Here is a 25978-nt window from a genome sequence, read left to right as displayed (position 1 = left end):
TGGGGAGAAAACACAGGTAAATACATGAATGAGAGGGTAAAGTACATGACATGATCAAGAATGACTTCATTCATTTATTTGGTATTCTGGCCTATAATTCTGAGTCACCTTAAGAATCATGTCCTATTGATTTGGCGGCCAAGTAGAGGTGAGGCAGTGAAAAAAGACTTCACTGGAGATTTTCTCCCACTTGACACCCCTATAATGCCATAAAGACAATTAAATATATAGGGTAATAGTTCACTTAACTTAGTGGTTCTTAACCAGGGATCCATGAACTTGAATTTTTAAAAATATATATTTTTGTTAACTGTCTCAGTATAATCTTGGTTTCTATGTAATCCTATGAATTTTATTTTATGTAAGTAAAACATTCTGAGAAGGGGCTCAGAGACTTCACCAAACTGAAAATGGGGTTCATGACACACAATAAGGGAAGAATCCCTGATTTAACTGGTCTTGAAGACTTAAACGTATGTGTAGAATTGTTTTGCAGTTTTCCTTTCTAAAATCCAAATGCTTCCAGTCCTGAATTCCACTTAGAACATGCTCTCACATTGTGTTATTTTCTTAGGAACAAGAGTAAAGTACTAAAACTAGCTTTTTAGGAAAAAAAAATAGATTTAGCCTTAAACAGGAAATTTTTGACATAAGCATTTGTTAATATCTTTACATGATCAAGGTGTTTCCATTCCTCTGCCCATTCTCTGTCTGTTAGTCTGTGATCAATCATTTCTTCTTGACGTGTGCCATGCAACCCTACAAAAGGAGACAAGAGTATCTATTTACTCCCAAAGCACTCATCACATTCTCCATATGGATGCAGATATATATGTTACAGCATATGTACATAAGCTAATTCATTTGCAAACAGATGTGCTTATCAGTGAATGGGTCAACCCATTAGCTCTGCCTGAAAACAAAAACACATTAAAGGCCATTCACAGAATCAATAGAATGTTGGCAATAGAGAAAACTTTAAAGGTCACCCAGTACAATCTTCTCATTTTAAACCCCTAAAGATAAGGAAACTGAGGCTCAGAGGTTACATAAGTCAGTCAAGACTTGTTAATTCTTCCACCTAATTTAAATTTCCTTTATTCTCTCTGATGTCATTTTATAACTACCATTTTTTTTGTTTTTGTTTTTTTTATTGAGGCAATTGGGGTTAAGTGACTTGCCCAGGGTCACACAGCTAGTAAGTGTTAAGTGTCTGAGGCCAGATTTGAACTCAGGTGCTCCTGAATCTAGGGCTGGTGCTCTATCCACTGCACCACCTAGCTGCCCCTAGATGTCATTTTGATGCTTAGTGGAGGAGCCAGGACTAGAAAATTCAGGTTTCCTAATTGTAAGGTCGATATTCTTTCCTTACACAGCAATATCTCAAGGCTAAACAGAAGATCAAGGCATTCTGAATTTAATAATGTAAACGTAATGTAAAGTTACATCAACTTGAGATAAGAACAGCAAACAAATCCATGACATCAAGTAAAAATATTTGTGATACATAAAGGCTTTGAGAAATTGACTTTGAGAATTTTTAAAAGTCATTCCCACTTTGACACAAGTTTTCTTATCTGTTGCCAGGAGACCAGTTCTAACAGATTAAAATACCACTAATGTGTAGTTTCCATTTCCATTTGTATGTGAATTTGTAGCAATACATCAAGTTTTGGCATACTACCACAAACGTAAGCTTGTACTTCCATAAGAACATGTTTCTACATGACATTGATATTATGATGACGTGATATCTAGGCCAATATGAAAAACTACATTGCACAGATCCAAAGCCCAATCATCATAACTGAAAATGTCTTATTAGGGGCAGCTAGGTGGCACAGTGGATAGAGCACCGGCCCTGGATTCAGGAGGACCTGAGTTCAAATCCAGCCTCAGACACTTGACACTAGCTGTGTGACCCTGGGCAATTCACTTAGCCCCAAATGCCTCACTGAAAAAAAAAAAAAAGAAAGAAAATGAAATACAAGAATCCTTCTTTGAAAGTTCAAGAATTTTATTTACATGTCGATTTTATTTAACGTGAGAAGTAAATTATCACCGTCCTAAAAAGAAGTAAATGTTTTGTCACTGAACAACAATATCTATTATTAGTCACCTTAGCAAAAAGATGTTCATCAAAAAATATAAATATCTTACTGAAAGGATTCAGTAATACCTGGAAAACTGTTGTATTCCCCGCCTCCCCCCCAAAAGCGTCACAAAGAAAGAAGGAAACAAAGAAAGAAGAAAATGTCTTATTAGATTTGAGTCAAGAAATACAAGAATCAGGGGCAGCTAGGTGGTGCAGTGGATAGAACACTGGCCCTAGAATCAGGAGTACCTGAGTTCAAATCTGGCCTCAGACACTTAACACTTACTAGCTGTGTGACCCTGGGCAAGTCACTTAACCCCAATTGCCTCACTAAAAAAAAAAAAAAAAAAGAAAAAAGAAAAAAAAATGAAATACAAGAATCCTTCTTTAAAAGTTCAAGAATTTTATTTGCATGTTGATTTTATTAACATGAGAAGTAAATCATCACCGCCCTAGAAAGAAGTAAATGTTTTGTCACTGAACAACAATATTTATTATTAATCACCTTAGAAAAAAAATGTTCATCAAAAAATATAAATATCTTACTGAAAGGATTCAGTAATACACGGAAAACTGTTGTATTCCCTGCCTCCCCCCCAAAAGCGTCATTTACAGGAACAACAGCGTAACATATTTTGTAAAATAAAGAACAACACATTTGGCTATGCATGCCAACTTATAGGTTTAAAATGTTTTAAAGTTAAACCCTACTTTTGGATTTGCCACTTTTTAAGCAGCCTTTTTCTGAAACTACATTTTAGGGTTATAAAATTAAAGCTATCAGGGGATCTTATACATCATAGAAACCAACCCCCTAAATTCATGTGAGGTAATTCAGGGCCATCAATCAATGAATATTCTTTTTTTGGGGGGGGGCGGGAGATGAGGGTTAAGTGACTTGCTCAGGCAAGACACAGATAGTAAGTGTCAAGTATCTGAGGCCAGATTTAAACTCAGGTCCTCCTGAATCCAGGGCCGTTGCTTTATCCACTGCACCACCTAGCTGCCCCTAATCAATGAATATCCTTGAAGGCTCTACTTTGTGCCAGGCACCTTGCTAAGTGCTGAGGGATATCCCTGTCTCAATGAGTTTACTATCTAATGTGGGAAGATAACATACAAAAAGCAGTTGAAAATGGGGACAGGGGTAGCAAAAGTACTGACCCGGCGGTGTGATGAGAGTCCAGTACAAGGGAATATAGCAGAGCTGGAGAGTCTGAGATTTCTTTAAATGGAAATTTTTGAGAGAAGTGCTTTGCTTAGCCCTCCAATCAGAGGGACAGAAGATACTGATGAAGTGTTGAGTACGAAGGCTGATGCAATATCAATGGATGGAGAGTTTCTTGGTCCAAAGAGGGTAGTGACTTGTCCAATATTACAAAGTTAGCAAGTGGTAGAGTCATGATTTGTAATTCAAATCTTTTTAACTTCAAAACCAGAACTCTTTCCACTACATACTGGCTGTGGTTATAGTCTCCATAACTGCCCTAGAGAGTCAGTTTTTAGGTTTAAGGTACATTTCCAATAACAAAGGCTGTCTGTCTCTGGATCTAAAAGTTGGATCACAACTTACTTTCCATTCTGCTGAAATCAAAGTACACGCAACCCAATTTATATTATTGTTTTAAAGAATGACATCAAGTTGCTAATGAACCACATGATTATTTTTTGGCCAACCAAATTTCTAAGAATGACAAAAATGATTACTTGAAACAATTCTTTTTTATTCTCTTTTTAAAAAGAGTAACATAAATAAGCCTTTATGAGGTTCCCATTAAATTAGTAAAAATTTTCAATTCTTTAAAAAAAATTTTTTTAATGACTGTTGCCCATTGAGAAAAAAGTAACCTGGTAAATATTTCTTTCTAATTTGCATAATACTAGCACATGTATAATGGAAAAATAAGTATTTAGCTATTGCTCTGTTTGTTTTGATTATTTCAAGTTGAAATGTTTGCAAATATGCAATTTTGTTGACTTATTTGTTGGCTGTGTTTTTTTGGGGGAAAGCATTACTGTTAAAATTAGTCATCGCAGAAAGAACTGCAAAATGATGGAGATGTAAATATGACAGAAGCAACTTGCATGAAGGAGAAATTTTAAGATATCTTTGAAAGGACAAACACTTGCAGAGCTTTTTAAAATTTCAAAAATTCAACAGAGGCGATCGATACTAAAAAGACTCTTCTTTGACATTTGGAGAGACACAAGTAAGCAAGGAGCAAGAAGTTGTAACTTCACTGAATTGATCTGAACTATTGGTAATAAGCTTTTGAGAAATGTTTCTGTGCCCAAGAACTTGCCTTGTCAAACCAAGGAAGAACCAACAGGTCTAACTTGGCTTTTTAAAATGTATGGTAACCACTTGTCCCAAGAAAATAAAAAAGCTTACTCTGGAATGAAAATTGCAATGCTTTAAAAGTTTATATTTATTCATTTGGTGGAAGTGAATACAAAATTCCAGAACACACTGCCACTCACTGATCTGTTAATGACTATTAAAATGGAAAGGACCAGAAGAAAATCAATCTTAGGAGTCACTGAATAATGGCAAATTTTAGTTCAATGTATTTTAGATTTTTGGTAGAAAATAATGTGTTAAAACTATTTGTGCACCAAATTTGGTTAATAAACTTAAGAACTACAAGTTTCTTACATAAATTAGGATTACTTTATTATTTTATTCATCAATTATGATAAAAACACTTCCCTGTTTAAAAAAAAAATGCATGGTAGAGGTTCATACTCAAACTAGGATTAGCAATATCAAAATGGCAGCCTCAGTAACTGGTTCTATCCTTAGGGTCAACTTTACATTGACTGGCTTCAAGGATTTTTAAAAAAGAGTACTTATGTCCACAAATCAACACTTTAAAAAAATTATCTTTTATAATTAAAAGAGTTGAGAATACAATAAAGAAAAATATCCCCCCTAAAGGGATCATAGGTAACTATATAATTTTTGCATATAAGCAATTACTTTCTTGCTGCTTAAAATGTCATTTGTATTGGAAATGGTGGCATTTAATTATTAAATAGTGTTCGCTACCTAAAATTTAGTCATCAATCCAAACCAACCATTTGAATGTCTCTCCAGCCTCAAGGTTATGAAGGAGAATGAGTGCTTTTATAGGAAACAGAAATAAGTCTTCAATGGGCAGGGAAGTGACATGGGTCAAATGAGAGAAATGACCTATGCTGGAGTAAAAATGTTAGAGGAAGAAAGGAGCTATACAATTAACAGCTTAGAAGTTCTTTCTAAAGAGAACAAGGATAGAAGTTGATGGTATGAGGAGAGATTAGCTGCTTGTCCTCCAAAGAAGGATATAGTAGGACCACAGCAGTGAGATGTTATCTAATAAGGGTGTTCAGTGAAAAGGGGATAGTTGGTCATTCTCTACTGGGGGTACTGATGCAACTATTAGCTCTGACAACAACAGAGAGGTCTGTTTTCTTCCTGGGAATTGTATGCGAGACAACAAAAAACCTCCTAAGACTCATTAAAAAATTTAACAACTATGATTCATGTGGCCACAAATGACATGACTCGAAGGAATCTAATAAAGGAATGTCAACAACTATGAACTCTTGAGTAAGAAACTAAAGATCATTTGGACAAAGGTTATGTTTTCCTCACTAAACTGAAGGCAAGGTATACCAAAGAGAAATATTAATTTGGGAAGTATTGCCCAAGAATGGGATTTGAATCTTTGGACCATGGCTTAAAATATGAGCATGGCAGATGACTGGCCTGAGATGAAGTACTCCTAACAAAGGCTGTTAAGAACATTATTTGCTAAGTCCTTTGCAAATATGATAAATGGACTTCTTCAAAGTAAGAAAGACAGGAAAGGACACGACTTAAGTATGTAACATCAAATTTAGATACCATAAAGGGTATATACAAAAGTAAAAAGAATGGCAACTGAAATACCCAGAAGTTCATAAGGGACAAAATCCAAGCAAGGAGGCAGCAGTGAAATCTGTGGCTCCAAATGATTATATACGAATGACTAAAGTTAAGGCAAGAAACCGGGTAAATTTGGCCTCATAAGTATCATTTACACTCAATGGTATCAAACTCATGACTGTATTATGAATGGGTGGGTTGACCTTATTCAAAAGAAACAGGATATGGGGCAGCTAGGTGGCGCAGTGGATAAAGCACCAGCCCTGGATTCAGGAGGACCTGAGTTCAAATCCGGCCTCAGACACTTGACACTTGCTAGCTGTGTGACACTGGGCAAGTCACTTAACCCCCATCGCCCTGCCAAAAAACAAACAAACAAACAAAAAACCCCAAAAGAAACAGGATAAAAAAAAAAAAGGGTAGGTGGAGTAGTGTGCTACCCATGGTACAGTAAGAAGATTTACTTGTGAAGAAATTTGAGAATTAGAGAAGGGAAGCATGACAGAGAACATTTAGATGAAGGTCAGTAGAAGGAAAAACAAATTATTTTGAAAGAGGAAACAGATGAGGAATTTGTGAAAACAGATCACAACCTGGCAGGGAGGCAAGATAGAGGGCTTGTAACTTCAATTATATAGATGTATACAGGAGCTCACTCTCTGCCAAAAGCAGGGCGACTGGTAACTTCTTGGTTTGCTTTTTATAATAATTTCATCCTTTAAAATGTGAAGGGACCAAGAAAACGAAATGCTATTTTGGATCTCGTTCTCACTAGCAGAGCAAAAAATCATTAATGAGGTAAGAATGATGGGAACCCTGTGAGAAAGAGACCATGTTATCCAAGAATTTGTGAATAGGAAAGGAAATCTAGACATTGTCTGACATCTTCCCCAGAAATGGGGAAAGCAGATTTCAAAGGACTCAGGGAAGAGGTATGTAGGATCCCATACATGAAAACACAACAGGTGAAGCAGTCAAGCCAGGAAGGATGGAAGATGCTGAAGAATCAAATTCTGAAAATACAAAAAGAACCATTCCAATAAGCAGGAAATAAAACTCGTAAGATTTACAAAGGAAAGAAATTATATTGAAATAAAGATCTAAATCTTCCCATCTAAATTCATGGAGCCCCCAAAAAGAACACACAGATTCCTTGTGAGTCTCTGGATTCCAAGATTAAGAACTCCTTTTCTACACGAAGCCCTTCTTTATTTCCCAATAACTAGCTCCCTCCCCTTTTAAACTACTTTGCACTTACATCTTTATATTTATTCTGTGTGTGTATTCTTTCTCTCTGTGTCTCTCTGCCTCTGTCTCTCTATTTATCTGTCTCTTATATTTGTAGTACCTATTAGAATACAGCTCCTTGTAAGTACAAGCCACCCCATTCTTTGTAGCTGTATGCTCAACAGTTGGCACACAGTCTTTTTTATAAATAATGGCTGGTATTAAGTCTAAGTTGGTAGGAATATTGAAAGAAGTATGTGGGCATAATTAGCCTAGCAAGGAGAAAACTATTTAGGGACAGAGAAAGGGCAGAGAGGAATTTTCAGAGTCTTCTATGTGAAGAAGGCAGAATTGTTCTGTCTGACTCCAGAGGGTCAAACCAGGAGCCATGGGTAGAAGTATCCAATGGCAAAATTAGACTTCATGCCATGAACAACTTTATAACAATCAAAGCTCTACGAATGTGGAATGGTTTGTGTCTTGAGAGGGAATGAGGGGGGCAGCTAGGTGGCACAGTGGATAAAGCACCGTGCCTGGATTCAGAAGCACCTGAGTTCAAATTCAGCATCAAACACTTGACAATTACTAGCTGTGTGACCCTGGGCAAGTCACTTAACCCTCACTGCCATGTCAAAAAACAAACAAAAAAAGGGGGGTGGGGGGGGATGATGAGGTCCCTCCTCTTTTGAAGTCTTTAAGAAAAAACTGAATAAACACTTTTTGGGTATGTTCAAGTGGAGATTATTCTAGGGTGTGAGTTGGATTAAAATGGCACCTAGGGTCCCTTCCAACTCTCATATATTCTGTGAACCTGATTCTGTGATTTTGAAGCTTACACAAGATAAGTTAACTCCTGTTTATCCTACAACCTTTGAATATTAAAGTGTCTGCAATCATGTCTCACAGTAGCAAGTTTTCCATAAATGGCATGGTTTCCTAGGAAAAGGAAACCCTATGCTGATATATTCAGATTGGTTTTGGGGGTCAATAAGTCCAGATTGAGAAACTACTGTGGTTATTTGAAGGATTCATAAAGATGGTACTGTGGCTATCTAAAGAATGCAGAGCTAGCAGCTGAAGGAACACTATAAGGCTTGGTTTTAGGGAAAGCAAAAAGTATAGGCTTAGAAAGATAGATTTTAATGTATGAAATGAAGCAGGTAAAAAAACTGAAACTGTAGCACTTCATACCATTTTAGCCTAACAACGCTCCTTTGGATTATCAATCCATATCAACTCTGACCATAAACCTCAAACCCTTTGCCTGATTCTGAAGTGAAGTCTGCACAGAAGGAAAAGATGACTGTTGCTAACTCTAAGGAGCATACTACAAATCTACCCTCAACTGGGTTTTACTGCTGCTATCTAGCAGCTAAGCTTTTGCCTCCAACACCACCCTAAGCAATACTGCTATGACTACTAAATGCTTGGCTACCTGGCCAACTGAATCCTCATGCTGTGCTAGATCCCATTTTCTAGTTTCATATTCCAACAGAGGCTCCATTTCCTGCTACTTTATAAGCCTCTCTACTAAATTCCTATTATTCATTGCCCGCCTGCAGAAAAAAAAAAAAAACAATACCTACTTGCCTTGGGAGAATAAGTCCCCTCTAGTACATGAAATGGGATAGGGGGCCACTAAAATGAGAGGAAGACTGAAAATCATGTAATTGGTTTATGGTAAAAATAATGCATAGAATTGAAGGAAAGGAAATGGCTATTGTCCTAAAGAAATAAACGCTACTCTCCCTTGATTTCAATATTATAGTCATTGATTATTCACTAAACCCCTATTCCACCATTAAAAAACAGTGTTAACATTTGTTTTGGTAAAACACTTCTGAACACATACCCCCAAATTCTTCCACCACCACCCGCAAAGTGCATTCCCAAAAATGTTTCAAAATTTGTTAAGAGGTAGAAATACATGTCCCTTAACTTTGAAAGTAAGATATTGACACTGACTCTTTTATCTGAACAGTTTTGTTGACTATCCAGAAATCATGGATCTTTTAAGTACTCATTTCACATAAAAATTTACTTTGATAATCTTTCCTCAAGGTCTACAGCAGATAATTATTCTGCTAGAGGGTATGTTAGTAACCATCTTTCCTGGTGGTTACTAACACATCTAACTTTCAGCAGCATAAAGAGGAATGAAGGAAGGAAAAAGAAGTATGTATAAACATGTCACAGACTTATCCCACCAAATAGCCTTATTTTTGAGTCAGAACTACAAAAAACCACAAGCATTTCTAAATACACAAAGGCACCAGATCTCTGATTAGGTGAAATCTTGCAGCTAAATGGTACTATAGAGTGTGGACCAGGAATAAGGAAGACAGAAATTCAAATCCTGGCTTGGACTTTTACTAGTTGCACAACCTGGGGCATGTCCTCTAAATCTCAGTTTCCTCATCTTCAAAATGGGATAATAAATAGAACTTATTCTCTAGGGTTATTGGAAGAATCAAATGAGTTAATCTATGAAGAGCATTTTGTAAAACTTAAAGAAGTATGTAAGAGCTATTATTGGTATTATCATCTATCCACTCAAACTCTTGATCGCATGCTGTTTCCAGCTTTAGAAATATAAAACTTTATGGAACTCGGGACACTATAAGAATTTTCTCCTTGTTACTAAATACAAGTTTTAAAAATGTTCTTGATTATGTAATGTAATGTAATACTAAGAGAAACAACAAAGGGAAATTCTTTTTTCTTTGCAAATATAAAAGGTAAAGAGCACATATTCTTGGATTTCTATTTAAAATCCCCACAGTGCAAAAACAAAACAAAACACCACCAAACAAACACCCTCCCTCCTCCAAAGAGAGATCAAAGTTAAATTTTTATTAGATTATATCAGTGGCTCTTAACCTGGGATTCAGGTTAATCACAGATTCAGGAGAAGATCCATGAACCTAGATAGCAAATTACACACACACACTCCTCTCTAAAAGAAATGTAGCATTTTCTTCAATCATTTTAAAACACGATTTGGAGAAAGAGTCCATAGGCTGGCTTCACCTGAATGCCATGACAAAAAAAAAAAAGTTAAGAATCCCTGGATTAGATGCTCAACTGGCTGACACTCAAAGGTGGTAGTGAAGGAATCTAAGAGGTTAATAAAGACACAAGCATGGTGGATTCTAAAGGGCATCTGAATAACAAACCAGTTTTCTCTGTGGGGAGACAATGAAAAAAGAGATAAAAATGTTCCATTCAGTAAGTAATTGAAACAAGAGTAGAAAACAGTTTTTTATTTGTTAGTTTTTTAAATAAATGCCTATCAATGTCAGAACATCCATTCTTACCCATAGGTCTGTTCCTGTCCCTGAGGTCCCTGTGGTTGGGGTGTCGGTAGGAGTCCCTGTAGTGGTGAGCAATGGCCATGTCATCCAAACGATAATGCTGAGGTGGCGGTGGGGTGGGGTGAGGCAGGCCGTTGGGCTGGTAAGATAAGCCATTATTTGGACTGTACCGCTGGCCTGGGCTAATAGTGCATGGCCGCTTGCTTGGATGCTCTGAGTGCAAAGGCTCTCTGTCAAAGCCATTTTCTTTGGTTCTGAAGATGGAAAAACAAAAAGAAAGTTTGCTTCATAATTTATTACTCTGCAACCAGTGTTGTTCTCACACTCATTCCTACTAGAGTCCTAGACATAGTCTGTTGGAGGCCATTTTGTTGTTTAGAATTTTTCTAAGTTCATAATTTTAGAAGTGAAATCATCATCAGTGAAATCTACGGAGAGGCCAAAATAATCAGGGACCAAATATAAGAGGCCATTTCACTTCTCATTAAAGCTAACCTTCACAACTTCAATTTATCTGGATGGATAACAAAAAATTTATAATCCATAAGGCCCTCTGAAGGATGACATGTTCAATCCGAAGTTAAATATCTGGTCCTTGAGTACTGGATTGATTTGCTTCTTGGCAAATCATCATTAAAAAATAACAAATAGGGGGCAGCTAGGTGGTGCAGTGGATAGAGCACCGGCCCTAGAATCAGGAGTACCTGAGTTCAAATCTGGCCTCAGACACTTAACACTTACTAGCTGTGTGACCCTGGGCAAGTCACTTAACCCCAAGTGCCTCACTTAAAAAAAAGAAAAATAAAAAAATAAGAAAAATAACAAATAGAAATAGCACCTATACCATTTTTTCAAACCCAAACTTAAGCCAGACTTTCATGCAAAGGGAAGTTCACATACAGGACAAATTAAGTTTACACAGAAGAGAATAAAAAGTGTTTATATACCGGATACCACAACAATGGTAACAAGAAATTCAGAATTTTACAGATGAAATGAACCTTAAAGGTCATCTGTACAACCACCAGCCCCAACCACCTTCCTTTCTCAAGGAAGAAACTATGACCTAGGGAGATAAAGTGATCTATCTGTACAAGGTCACACGACTAGTTAGTATCAGACTGAGACAACCTAGCTGATCCCCTAGCACAGTTCACTGAATACCACAGTTCTATCATACCGCATTTCCTCCGTTTATGCCTTTTACTGGGGTCTTCTTTAAAAGTGAAAAACTACATAAATCTTTTTAATATTTGATCACTATTCCTTGATTACCAATCACAATCAGAAATGGGTCAGTTAACAAGCATTTGCTAAGTGCCTCTGATGTTTCAAGGCAATACGCTAAGCAGAAAGAGATGTTAAAAGCAGCCCATGATCTTATAGAGGAGACAATAGTCAAAAACAAACAAATATGGGGCAGCTAGGTAGCACAGTGGATAGAGCACTAGCCCTGGATTCAGGAGGACCTGAGTTCAAATCCGGCCTCAGACACTTAACACTTACTAGCTGTGTGACCCTGGCAAGTCACTTAACCCCAATTGCCTCACAAAAACAAAACAAAACAAACAAACAAACACAACTATATATGGGATAAATCTGAGATAATCAACAGTGGGAAAGTAGTAGCCTTAAGGAAGGTCAGGAAAGGCTTCTTGTAGAAGATGGGATTTTACCTGAAACTTGAAAGAAGCCAGAGATGAGGAGGGAGAAAAAAGTGGGGACTAGGGACTACCAGTCAAAATGTTTGGTATAGGGAAATGGAATGTGTTGCTTTGTTGAAAAAGGTCAGTGTCACCAGTCACTTTTGGGGGAAGGATGTAGAAGACCAGAAAGGTAGGGGGGATGTCTTCTGGTGACATCTAGACAACAAGCAAATGGACTCACCCATAAGATAAGAGATTCCATTGGTTAGTATGGCCTATTTAGACAAGTTGAAGAATCTATTTCCCCAAGGGGAATTTCCCACCATGGAACATTTAGGACAGATACAATTCTGAAGAGACTGCCACTCTAGTACAGAATAGATGATACTCTTTTTGTGTGTGTTTGCTAGGAACCTAATAGCAAAAAAGTCCTTGACAGACCTTTGAAACCTCTTGGAATCAGATCAAAGGGCTGAAATAAAGCAGGAGAGGTGTCAAAAGGATGATATTGTAACGACTGGAATGATGCCACCTGTTGAAGAGCTACTGTAGGAAAGCTCCGCCATGAGGAGAAGGCTCCTGAGGGCAAGCCATGTGGTTTTTCTTTGGTGTCAGGAAGTGACATTTGCTTGTGGGAGGAAGAAGGAGCAAGGCTGGCTCTCTCTTGGCTCTTTTTCATGAGGACTCTTGTGGAGAGTGGAGCTAAAATGCACTCTCCCTTTGATAGATAGATGAATCTAGGCCTTTCTCTCTCTCTTCACCAAATCTCTTTTCCTTAATAAATGCTTAAAAGTCTAAAGTCTTGCTAAAGCTTATAATTTATTGGTGACCACTCATTAGATATTTTAGACAGTATAGCTAGAATTTTAGCCCCTTACAATATGAAGAGCTGCTGCTTTGGAAAGACTCTGAGAAGGATCCTCTATTATCACCATCAACTTTCCCCTTCCCCATTCAAGTCATTCTACGAACACTGGCCTTTCCAGGAATCTTCTTGGGCTTGATGATGGCAATTAAAGTAGAAATGAAGCAGGCCTATCCTTAAACAAGCCACCTTGAAGGGCATTAGAAACTAGAGTCAGCATATATAGGTGCCAATCCTAGAATTGCCATTCTGAGACTTTGGTCAATTTACTTAAACTCTTTGGGCCTCAATATCCTCATCTGTATAAAAGGATCAGGTTGACCTTGATGAATACACTGATACCTTCTTTTTAGCCCTAAACAGCATAACTACAAATAGCCCAAATCCTAATCTAGCAAGCCCAAAACAGTAGAAGAACCAGAGGAAATCCTTCAACACTAAGTGGAAGATGCTCAATGGAAAGTTGACAGAAAGACATAAACATGAATCACACAAGACTGGAGGCACACGAGCAGGCTCCAATTGGCACTACTGTTGGAAAAGCAGGATTGCTAACATTAGGGAGTCAGTAAAATACTGTGAATACTGCTAAGAACCAAAAAGTAAAGTAATAAAAAAGATCTATGAATAGCCAAAATAGGGAGAGAAATTAGACCTGTGATTGCATTAGTGTAATCAATTTCTGGATGAGAAAACTGTCTACCAATGTAGATCAGCAGTAGTTGCCTAGAGAACTGAAAGGCTGTGACTTTACCCAGGGTCCACCAACTAGTATGAGTCAGAGGTGGGGCTTGAAACTTAGTTCTTCCTGGCTTCATGGCCCACTCTCTATCCATTTAGCCATACTGCTTCTTGTACCTGATAGCCAAAGCAGTAATTTCAAATTCTACACAGTAGAATTTCTCCTCAACTTGTCTTATACTTCAAATTGCCAATTAGATTTTCCCACTTAAACATCCTATCAGCATTTCAACACAATGCCTAAAATTAACTGACCATATTTTCTACTCTAACACCACCATGTTCCCAATGATGCAGTTTCATAGGCTAAGAGTCATTCTCCTTCTCACCTCCCTATCCTACCCCACCCCCATGCTGATATAGAAACAATGGCCAAGTCTCATCTCATGTAGTGGAAAGAACAATATACTTACTTGGACTCTATAAAACTTTATTTCTGAAACAGATACTTCTTTCTTCTTGCTATCTTCCATATTGGCACAAACCAATGACTGGGGGAGGGGAGGGAGGAGTTACTTTTTCTTTTTGTTCTATTTAATCAAAGACACCTTCAGATTTGCATTTTTCCTCATTTCTCATAGATTCCCAGAGATGGAAGAAATTCCAGAGGCCATTTATAGATGAAACTCACACTGGAATAAGAATCCCTTCTACAACATACCCAACAAATGGTCATCTAACCTTTGTGTGAAGGCCACCTTTGACAGATTGACTGTAGGTATTAACTCTGAATTGTTCTTTTCCAATTCTTCAAAGACATAAGATAGTATAATATGAGTATCCAAGGCAATGAATTAGAACGAAAAATAATGTTTAAGAAGGCACTGAAACTCAGGATAGATGAGATGTTCCCTAGTTACTCTAAATGAATTTAACTCATCATATCCAAATAAGTTATAACCCAGAGTCATGGAAGAATATGGTGATGTGACTGTTGAATTGCTGGTAAGGTTCAAATGAGATAGAACCCACAAAGTGCTCTAAAACCTTAAGAAACTATATAAAATGTACTTGCAGAGTCAAGCAACCAAAGGAAGGACAGTAGTTCAGCATTGCTAGAGCTCTGGACATGCAGGAAAGGAAGCAATACGGAGAAAAAGATCATAGTGTGCAAACTTTACATTTGGCAAATGAAAAAACTAAGACCTAGGAAGTTTAAGTTAATTTGGTTACTGTCAGAAAGCCAGTCACAGATATGGGACTGGAACCCAAATCTTTTGCCTTCAAAACTAGCCTTTATTCCATTCTACCATGCTGCCTCTTTGAAAGGTAAATTGGGGCTAGATGAAGACCTTTAAATTTAATTAAATTAAATCAAATCAAATCAAATGTAGAAGAAGATGGTTAAATTACCACTATTACTTTATTTTCTAATACGTGAATGTAACTATATTTCACTATAAATATTAATTTGTGAACCTATGAACCTGAGTGTATATTTTTTTTAAATTGCCATAATGTGCACATTCTTTTTCTGAAACTACAAGATGAAAAATTCACTGTGTGAAACTATATGCATCAACCCATATTTCAGCAGATAAATTTTAGGATATTTAAAGCCTAAGCAGATACCACAGCTTTAGTAATAATAACGTTCATAGTCAATAGATCTTATAATTCTTGCCTAAAGCTTGGCTAAATTATCTTCTTTTGAACTAGAGTATAGAGAAATCATCAAATTGCAAAAATGAAAAAAAAAAAAATCCAATGGCAGCTTAAGAAGTATTGTTATGAATACTAAATCCCACTAATTCAAATAACATTTGCTTCCAAACAGTCAAATTCTTTGTCATATCCCTCCCTCTGCTTTCAAACTTATTTGGTAATCCAATCAGCCATCACCAGTGTTTTTTCTGTTCCTAATGATCTTTGGATGGTTCTTTTAATACAGCCCCAGTCACAGCTGTAGTAGTAGGCAAGTGTTCTTCAAATATGGGTGTGTATGTATAATAATATATCACATACAAAATGAAATATAAATGCTAGCTATTATAATTAGTATTATATAAAATTATAATATTTTCCCCCAAAATATTATGGATAAAGCTTTAAAAATTCTTATTTGAACTTGGATCATCATGTTTCATCTGTTATTTAGTTACACTATTTGCATATCTAAATTTCAATTAGATAAGAGAATCAAACCTGGCAGTAACAATAGCCATATATCTAAAGAATTTCCTTTTACCTCTCTGAGCCTTAGTTGCCCCCTGTGTAAAATGAAATGGTTAAACGAATGCCTTGAGATTCCCTCCAAGTTATGCTTCTGGAAATCCAGCAGTACCATCATAGAACCGTTGTTAGTTATTACTAAGGGCTAATGAAATTATCCCGAATTTGCTGTCTAAGTAATAAAATTAATGTATTCAGGTGTTAGAAGGACAGACTTTACCTTGAGATGGGCATATTTTTAAAACGGATGTTAAATAGAGGAAATAAAGGAAAGGCTGCATTTTAAAATGTGCATTTATAGAAAAAATGATATTTAATGGAGGAATTATTGCTTATTTCAAGTAAATTGAAGTATAATAAAAGAAAGATGCCTCTCTCCTAAGTCATTAGGCATTCAGGATGATTTCCTGAACATGAGGTGAAAGAAAGAGGTCATGAATAAACAATAAAGTATTAATAAGTATGAGGATGTTAAAAAATATCTTTCTTTTCAAAAATTGCACAGGGCTAGTACTTATTCCTCCTTTGACCCCTTCCTGCTCATGCTAGAAAAGTGGGGAGAGAAGGAAATCCTCTATACTTTTCAATACTCTAAAGCCTTGTAGAAACTTGACATGGTATACTTGTTCTTCCACCTAACTTGCCAATCTTTATGGAAGTGAAATGATGCATTTCATGAGTCATCTCAGTGAGTAGTTTTAAAAGAATGTTCTTAACCTTTCACCCATACCTCTTGTGAACTTTTCACTTCATTTAAAAAAAGTCACATTCTTATGTTCTCCAGATTCTAGGGGCAAAGACAGATTCCAAAGGTAGAATGGCAAAAGGACCCAAACAATTTACCTTTTATCTGTTTAGAAAACATGGAAATTACATTTTATATCTTATTTTTCCCATTATTTTAGACTAAAAAGTAGACTAACTTTTATGCACACTACAAAAATAGGGAGGTAATTTCATTCCTGTCTATGTATTCCTACAACACCTACCACATAGTCTGGAACGTAGTGAATCCTCAATAAATGTTCATGGAAATGAAAATTTAAAATTGGGGAGGCAGTTTGGGGTACAGTATTCTACAACTATGCTACAAACTCAACACAGCTACTCAGGGCCCTCCTCTCCAGAGTGAGATAAAAATAGAAATAGATCACATCTTACTTTTTCATTCTGAGAAAACCATTTTCATCAATGGCCCTAGAGGATTTGCTTCTTTGTAAATAACAATAACTGTTAAATAAAACATAACCAGTCACTCTCCTTTTTAAGGCAAGTAGAAAAACAGAAGCGGATTGAATTTGCCAAAACTTCCCTCCCCAAAGCTGAAGACTGACTAATAGATTAAATCAGCAGTCTCAGGATTGAAGCCTCTAAAGTTGTAAACAAAAATAAAGGGAGCACTTTTGTCCGTGACATGTCAGGAACAAATTACCCAAATGTGTTTTCTCCTCCTCAGGTGTCAGTTTCTTCCCTCTGTCAGTGACTGACGGCTCCCAGTGTTATTGCAGAAACAGATTGATCTTTTTAATGAGCCAGTTTAATAGACTCCAAAATCTCACCGTGGCTGCTCATCCATGTCAGACCATATGCACCAACAAAACATTCAGTTAAAAAAAAAAAAAAACCCTCAAAAACAAAACAAACCAAAACCAAAAAAAAAAAAAAAAAAGACCCAAAAAAAAAAAAACAAAAACAAAAAAGCTTTGCTGTCAGACACTTTTATACTCTATAAAATTTCATACTGTAGATGTGGATGTACAGATAAATAACTAGAAAAAGGGAAAATGCATATGCAAACAAGATGCAGAAAATGTATGCAAAAAAAAAAAAAAGCTTGTCGAGGACCATATTTTCTTGGATCTGCTCAAATTCCCATAAGATACAAATGTATTTACACAACACATTCTCATCACCCCTCCTCCTAACTCTGAGGGGATGGCGGAAAGAGAGAGACTCATTTAGCATCTTGCCTTCATAATACATCTTAGAATTTTATCACATTGATATAAGTTCAACCCAGAGATCACTGTGTAAACCTTAACTTCAGTGACCATTCATGTATGAGGAAAAAAGAGATATCAATTTCTCCCCAACTATAAGAGAGTTTTCTATGCATAAATACTGATATCCATAGCTATCATTTTTCATTAAAATACAATTTTGGGAAGAACTAATTAGCTCTGTAAAATGGAAGGTCTGTTTTCCCATTACTATAGCATTTTGACTAGCTTTTACATGGGGTTTTCTATGGAAATATAATAATGAAGAAAACCTAAATCCAAGTTATGTAGCAAGAGAAAATTGCTGTTTATGATCACTGGAGAACAGGAAGGGAATTTCAAACTATGATGCTCTTAGGTCATCTGCTCTGAAATGACTTCTACTTACAGAATACTCATACCTGCTTTGATTGCCTGATAGCCTCATCATCTCATGATCTATACCTTTTCTCGTGTCAAACATGTTATCCTCTTTCCCAATGGAACAATAGAATGAATACCCATGCCTATAGAGTAGATGTGAGCTAGATAACAGAACTGGTAGGTGGCTCCTGCACTGGTTCAATGACCACACCAAAAGAGTAGTCATTTATGCTGCTGAATTTCTTCCTAATTAAACTATATTTGGAATGTTGTATTTAATCCTGGGTGCCACATTTCACAGATGTAAACTAGAAAAGAGTAATCAAGATACTTATTGTCCTAAAGGTCATGCCCCTGGGTTAACCAATAGCAGGAGCTAGACAAGTTTTAGCCTATAGAAAAGAAAACTCAGAAAGGGCATAGTAGCTGTCCGCATCAAGTATTGGGGAAGGGTCATATGAAATAAGGATTTACATTTTCTTCTGATAGGGGATAAAGGGCAGAACCAAGAGTAATTGTTCAAAGTTAAAGAGAAGACTTTGAATTGACATAAGGAAAGATATCCTCTAACAACCAGAACTATCAAAAAGTAGAATGTGGGGGCAGCTAGGTGGCACAGTCGATAGAGCATTGGCCCTGGATTCAGGAGGACCTGAGTTCAAATCCAGCCTCAGACCCTTGACACTTACTAGCTGTGTGACCCTGGGCAAGTCACTTAACCCCAATTGCCTCACCAAAAAAAAAAAAAAAAATGAATGTGCTGTTTCAGGAAGAAGTACGGGCACCTTCAAGTAGTCTTCAAAAATAGGCCAGATGGCCACTTCTTGTACACATTATAGGGAGGATTTTGATTCATGTTCAAGTCAGACTAGATGACTTCTAAGGTCCCATCCACCTCTGAAATTCTATGGTGGCCATCCTCATTCAACTATCTGCAGGCAACATGCTGGGTTTTAGGTCAATTTAACACTTGGGGAGAATCTATCCCTAAGATAATTAAAGCTTCCTCACTTGGATATCATGAAAATATTGCCCTTAATTGCTAGCACTAAGGATTCACATATTCCATTCCATTAAACATTTTATTAAGCATCGACTGCATATACTGCTAGATTCTGAAGACATAAAGATCTACACAACACAGACTGTATTCTCAAAGAGCTTCTTTCTAACGAGAAAAAAAATCTAATAAGGATCCGAAATTTAGAGTTGGAAGGGACTAAAGGGACTATCTAGTACAATGTCCGCTCTACCCAGCCACCCACTTTGCAGATGAGAAAAACAAGTATTTGAAAGTTTAAATGTACTGCCAAGCATCACACAGATCTAGTAAGTGTCAGAGACAGGATTTGAACCCAGGATTTTCTGGTTCCAAATCTAGCACTCAAGCCACTATACTACTACTCTACCTAATAAGGGGAAAGATGCAAACAGTTAACATGCAAAGTAGAAGGATTTTGAGGAATCACTCATGTATATCGTGGAATGGGAGAGAAAAGGCTTGTTCAAGAAGTTAGCATTTAAGTAGGGTCTTTCAGGAAAAGAGGATTTTCAATACATTAAAATGATGAAAGAGTTAGTACTCAGACATGGGGAAATGTACTAGAAACACACGCATGGATATGGGAGAGGCAGGAAAATAAGCAGGGTCAGACAGACTTGGATTTAGTTTAGGTAAAACACAAAAATAAGAAATAGCATAAGAAAAATAAGTTAGGTGTTGGAGCTTGAATGTCAGCCTCAAGACTGACACTTAACTGGATAAACAAGAGGAAGCCACTACATGTTTTTGAATAGAGGAGGGGTGTGATCAAAGTGGAAAAGGGTACTAGGTTCACTGCATATTCAAATGTGACCAAGAAAATATTTGCAGATAAGAAATTATCAGTGATGAGAAACTGAAGATGGTTTAGAATGTCAGGTTCAGAATATTTTGCAAGTGTTCTGATAGTTAATTTTTTTCTGTTTAGAATTTTATTTTCCAAATTATATGTAAAAACAAATTTTGACATCAATTTTTTAAAACTTTGTGTTCCAACTTCTCTTCCTCCCTCCCTTCCCACCCCGCACCCCCAAGAACTCAAGCAGTTCAATATAAGTTATACATGAGTAGTCATGGAAAACATCTCCACATTAGCTACGTTTTGAGAAAAAACAGATAAAAACAAAACTTCAGATAAAGGAATTGTCCAAAAAAAAATGTGTTTCAATCTGTTTTCAGATATCATCAGTTCTTTCTCTGTAGATGGATTGTGATTTTCACAAGTCCTTCAGAGTTATATTGGATCATTGCCTTGCTGAAAATAACCACATGCTTCCCAGCAGATCATTTTACATTATTGCTGTTATTTTGTATACAGTACATTTCACTCTGCTTCAGTTCATGTAGGTCTTTCCAGGTTTTTCTGATAGCATCCTGTTCATCGTAACTTTTATATAGTACCTTAAAGTTGACAAAGAATTTTCTTCACAATAGCCCAGTAAAGTAGGTACCATATGCTTTGCCATTATAGTCAATCATCATAACTATTCCCTTCCCATGATATTTACTATATTTTCTATCTCTTTTTACCCTATTCCTCTTCAAAAGTGTTTTGCTTCTGACTGCCCCCTCCCTTCTTTCACCCTTCCCTCCTTATCTTCTTCCCCTCCTACTTTCCTATAGGGTTAAATAGATTACTCCTCCCAGTTGGGTGTATATTATTCCCTCCTTGAGCCCATTCTGATGAGATTAAGGTCTATGAGCTAATTCTGTGTTCTAAATTTTTCTTCTCCCTCTCTTCTCAACCCTCCCTATGAAATCAAGGAACTGAATATGAGAGTTAATCAATTTTTTAAAAAATCATTTATCAAGAACTTATTATGAGCTGGATTTAACCATCAGGTTAAAGGCTGGGGAAACAAAGAAAAAGAAAACTCTTTTTAAAGGAATAAAACAAAAAGATAGCCTCAAACCAAAAAAAACACCCTCTAAAAATAGCTTCAAAATTTCAGAGATTGGGCTGATAATAATTGCATGATAAATAGATGAGTAACAAAGCTATTAATTTAACAGATCTCTATGTGACCAGGCAGCTCGTAAATTTAACAGCTTCTATACCTTTCAAAAGATTTCTCTCAACAATGATATTCCCTTTACACTAATATGCATAAACAAATAAAACACAATTCCTCACCTGAAGAAGTTTTCATTCTAGTGGATGAAATAGAAAGGATATGCATAAATACCAGAATATGAAATATGATAAATAAGACAGGTACAAAGGTTTTACAGTGGAAAATTACAACTTGTAGTGGGGTGGTGGGAGTAGCAGAGAGCAGTAGTTGAGAGAATCAGGAAGACTTAAAGGAAAAACTGGAATTTGATTTTGGTTTTCAAGGATGGTCAGGATCCCAAAGGATAGAGTTGAAGAAAAGGAGATAAAGGCACTGAAGTAACAAAACAAAGGACATGTACAGGAATAAATCGTCCAGTTTGGCATAAGTACAGATTAGCAGAATGATACATATCTGTGCTTCCAATCAGACACAAGTGATTTGTGCAGTAAATGTTGAGTGATTAAAAAAAAAAAAGCTTCTGTAATGATGACATACTCCAAAACTTCCTCTAATCCATCCTGTTTCCATTCAGGAAAGACAAACAGGAAAGAGAATCAATGTTTTAGGTCAAAGAAAGCCACCCACTATCTTCCTTCTAACATTGAGACTAGGAATTAAAAGTCATGTTTTTGCTGCTACAAGGAACATTCAGAGAAAAAAGAAGGTTAAACGGTCAAAATAAGAATTAGAAGTACCCTAAAGAACAACAAAAACATAAAAACTCAGAAGAATTAAAAGAAAAAGGATTGTAAAAGTGGGTAGGATGGAATGCTACAGAAAAGACAATTTAGCCACAATAGTTGAAATCTTAAAAGCACTTTTTAAAGTTAACAAAGCATTTCACACGGTTTTACTCATATAATACTTATAATCATTGCATTAGGAAAGTATAACAGGTATTAGTCTCCTAATTTTACAATGGAAGAAAATGAGATGCGGATGGGTTAAAGGATCTTTCTTGCCCACAGTCACAGTGGTCAGAAGCATCCTAACTGGGATTCCAATTCCGGTTTCTACTAATTGCATCCAGTGCTTTTTCCCCCACTAGATCAAGGCTAACCTGCCCCCTAAAATGTTAGGGATTACACACAAAAAGATCCATACATGTATTTTTAATTTTAATAAGCAAGAGCTTGTCTAAACTCTAGGTATCAGGAATCCAAAGCAACCCAGCCCTTAGAATCAGCTGGCCTTCCCAGAATCCCTCTATCTTTATATCTGTGATGCTATGGCCCACAATAGCATCACCGGCCACAACTGGTTCCTTCAGAAACATGAAAAGGCCATCCCCTTGTATGAATTTCTCTCGGCTCCTCTCACCTGTCTGGAGTTCGCCTCTTCCCGTTTTCATTCACATCGAGAAGCAGCTCTGAGGAATCAACAGGTGAGGTGGTGTTGGCATCCAGGAGCAGCTGTTCATGTTGAGCGAGGTACTGGGCAGGGTTCTGTTTGGCCAGTCTTGCGCAGTGCAGGAGCTCCCGTTGTAGAAGGGGGAGGTTGGCCTGTAAAAGCATTTCAGAAAGAAGAAAAAGATGGGCCAGGCTGTTTCATCCGGGACAAAGCAACTGCATCCCACTGCAGACAAAGTTTGAGCTGGCTCAGCTCAAGAAAACCGCCTCCTCTTTTAAGCCTAAGTTTTCCAAATGCAAGGCATGAACACTTGAGCCTAAAACTGTGTGAAAAAATAACCCGACGGATCTACACGTAAATCCATGATGGAAACTGGAATAAGAAAAAAAAAAGACCTAAGCAGAACAAGATTTTCAATTTATTCAAGATTACAGCACTGTCCCAGGTCAACTAATGAAAAACTACAATAAGAGTGGCTCATAACATATTTGAAATATAAATGCATTTTCTAAAAAACCTTTTCAAGAACCCACTTTGTGCCAGACACTTTTAAGTACTAGGGACACAAATACAAAGAATGAAACCATTCATACTCTTGAGTATCTTACATTGTAATGATAAATACAGCAAATATTTATTAAAAAATATATATAGCATAAGGAGAACAATTGCAAAGAAATACAGGGTAGTTAGAGAAGAGGTGGAGGGTCCTACTAGTTCAGGAGATCAGGAAAGGCTTTATACAGAAGAAGATGCTAGAGCTAGATTTTACAGGAAGAAAGGGACTTTATAAGGTGGAAGGGAAAGGGGAGATGGCCAGTGCAAAAACATGGAAATAGGAAATCACAAAGAATATTCCTTAAAGCTTTCAAACATAATAAAGTGAGGATAAGCTTTCTTTCAAGGATCAACTCAAAGACTTCCTTCTACAGGTAGCCTTTTCAAATCCCTCTAATTATTAGTGGTCTGCTCTTCCAACTCATCTGCCTGCAGGCCTTTCCCTCAGTAGAATGTATTCTCTTTCAGGACAAGGACTGTTTTCCATCCTGTTTCTATATCCTAGCACCTAGTACAGCACCTTGGTAGTTCAGTAATACATGACAGTAAGAGTAGATATACTGAATTGGATTGCCACCTTCAGTTTACTAGCACCTTTGATATGTGTATATATTTTCATCATCAGAAATGTTCTAAAATTTAAGTAATATCTTGGGAATAAAAGTCTGACATCTTGGTTGTTACCTGTACCAAACAATAAACAAATCTCTTGATAGATTGGATGGATGGATATAGACAGACAGACAAATAGATAGATAGATAATTAAAACAAATGATTATATCCCAAGATCTAACAAACTTTAGGAAAAGTTTTTCACTAAGAAAGGTAACTGATCTGTTACTAAATTAAAATTTTGAGTTCTACAAAGATAATATACCAGGATATGGATTACTCATGATGATCTCATTTACTAGATTAAACCAGAACTAAAAGTTTTATTATCTTAAGGGCAAAAAACCACGTCAAAGCCATAGCTATGGGGTAGAATGAAGAATCATTAGGTGAACTGCTCCTGCTTTATAATTTTATTTCAGATAGGGGGAAACTGGAACAAAGGTGCATAGTGGGTAGAGTAAGGTTTTCTGACAACTAAATCAATCACTCCTTTGTATCAGATCCACTCCAACACAGTGGTTCTTAATAAGAAATCACCCAAAACTTGTTCTAAAAGTTCTTTGATGTAGGTAAAAAAAATATCCACAGAATTATCCTGGTTAACAGATTTGAATAATGAACAATTCATAAAGGTAAAATTTCATTATTTTCACAGAATTTTATGGTTGGAAGGCAACTCAGATCTATATTATCTAACCTCTATCTGAAAAACAATCTGCTCTTCCACATAGGGTCGCTCGGAGTCCATTTAAAGACAATGATATGTCAATTTTACCTCTGGATAGCAGCACTAATTATTGGTGAGCTTTTCCAGACATCAGACATAAATCTCTCTCTCTGCTACTTTGATGTACTGCACCTAGTTCTGCCCTCTGTAGCCCTTCTTCCACTTAACAGATTTTCCAACCAGTCCCTCATCCTTCAATCTCCCTTGGATCCAATCAATTTTCTACACACTTGCCAAAATGCCCTTTATGAAATATGGATCTGGCCATGTCACGCCCCTGCTCAATGAACTCCAGTGGCTCCCTATTACTTCCAGGCCCTAATAATAAAGTCTTCCATTTGGCATTTAATGCCCTTCACAAGCTGACCCCTTCTTCTATTTCTAGTCTTCTTACACTTTACTTCCCACCCACTACTCTTTTCAGTACAATGATATTAGCTTATATGTGCTCAAGATCTACTTTACTCTGCTATCCCTGGAATGTCCCACCTCCTCACTTCTGTATCTTGACATCACAGGCTTCTTTTTCATGACTCATCTCAAAAACTATCTTCTTCTTTTTTTTTTTTTTAAAGTGAGGCAATTGGGGTAAAGTGACTTGCCCAGGGTCACACAGCTAGTAAGTGTTGAGTGTCTGAGGCCGGATTTGAACTCAGGTACTCCTGACTCCAGGGCCGGTGCTCTATCCACTTCGCCACCTAGCTGCCCCCAAAAACTATCTTCTGCAGGAGGCTTTCCCAGGGCCCACAGCCACTCAAGTCTTTTCTAAGTTTATGCTCTTCCTATTTTGAATGCATCTTACATATGCCCATCCATTTATACATTGTCACCTCCTAGAAGGCAGGGATTGGCTTTATGTTTTTGCCCCTTTATGTTGTACCTCCCTTGGCTAGCATAGTGTCTGGCACATAATTAATGCTTAATAAATGTTTGATTGATTAAAGGTAGTTGTCATTTCCGTACTAAGTGTTGTCTTCTCTTCTCCAATATAAGTATTTCCAGTTTGTCTCACCTTCTCTTTTGACACTATGATCTTCTCCAATACATTGATTATACTGGTCATCCTTCTTTGGGTCCAGAACACTTTAGTCCCACAACTGAATAAATACTTCATTTGTAGTAATATAGTGGCTATAACCTCCGTAAATATGGGACTCGTTTCAAGAATAGGGAAAGAGGAGGCAGCTAGGTGGTGCAGTGGATAAAGCACCAGCCCTGGATTCAGGAGGACCTGAGTTCAAATCCGGCCTCAGACACTTGACACTTACTAGCTGTGTGACCTTGGGCAAGTCACA

At 36.9% G+C, this 25978-nt stretch overlaps 1 protein-coding gene across 6 annotated transcripts in view; it reads right to left on the bottom strand.

The window, feature by feature from the left end:
- Positions 1 to 25978, bottom strand: part of RUNX1T1 (RUNX1 partner transcriptional co-repressor 1) — a 178396-nt gene that overhangs the window by 36872 nt on the left and 115546 nt on the right. For all 6 annotated transcript variants that reach the window (XM_043976910.1, XM_043976908.1, XM_043976911.1 and 3 more), the window contains 3 exons: positions 22753 to 22934; positions 10550 to 10800; positions 674 to 759 (listed from right to left, as the gene is read on the bottom strand). In XM_043976910.1, the coding sequence (XP_043832845.1) occupies positions 674 to 759; positions 10550 to 10800; positions 22753 to 22934 (519 nt within the window). The remainder of the gene's footprint in view (positions 1 to 673; positions 760 to 10549; positions 10801 to 22752; positions 22935 to 25978) is intronic.

This window comes from Dromiciops gliroides, chromosome 1 (assembly GCF_019393635.1).
Source record: "Dromiciops gliroides isolate mDroGli1 chromosome 1, mDroGli1.pri, whole genome shotgun sequence".
Classification (NCBI taxonomy): domain Eukaryota; kingdom Metazoa; phylum Chordata; class Mammalia; order Microbiotheria; family Microbiotheriidae; genus Dromiciops; species Dromiciops gliroides.
Note: the sequence above shows the minus strand (reverse complement) of the source record. Positions and strands in the feature narration are given on the sequence as shown.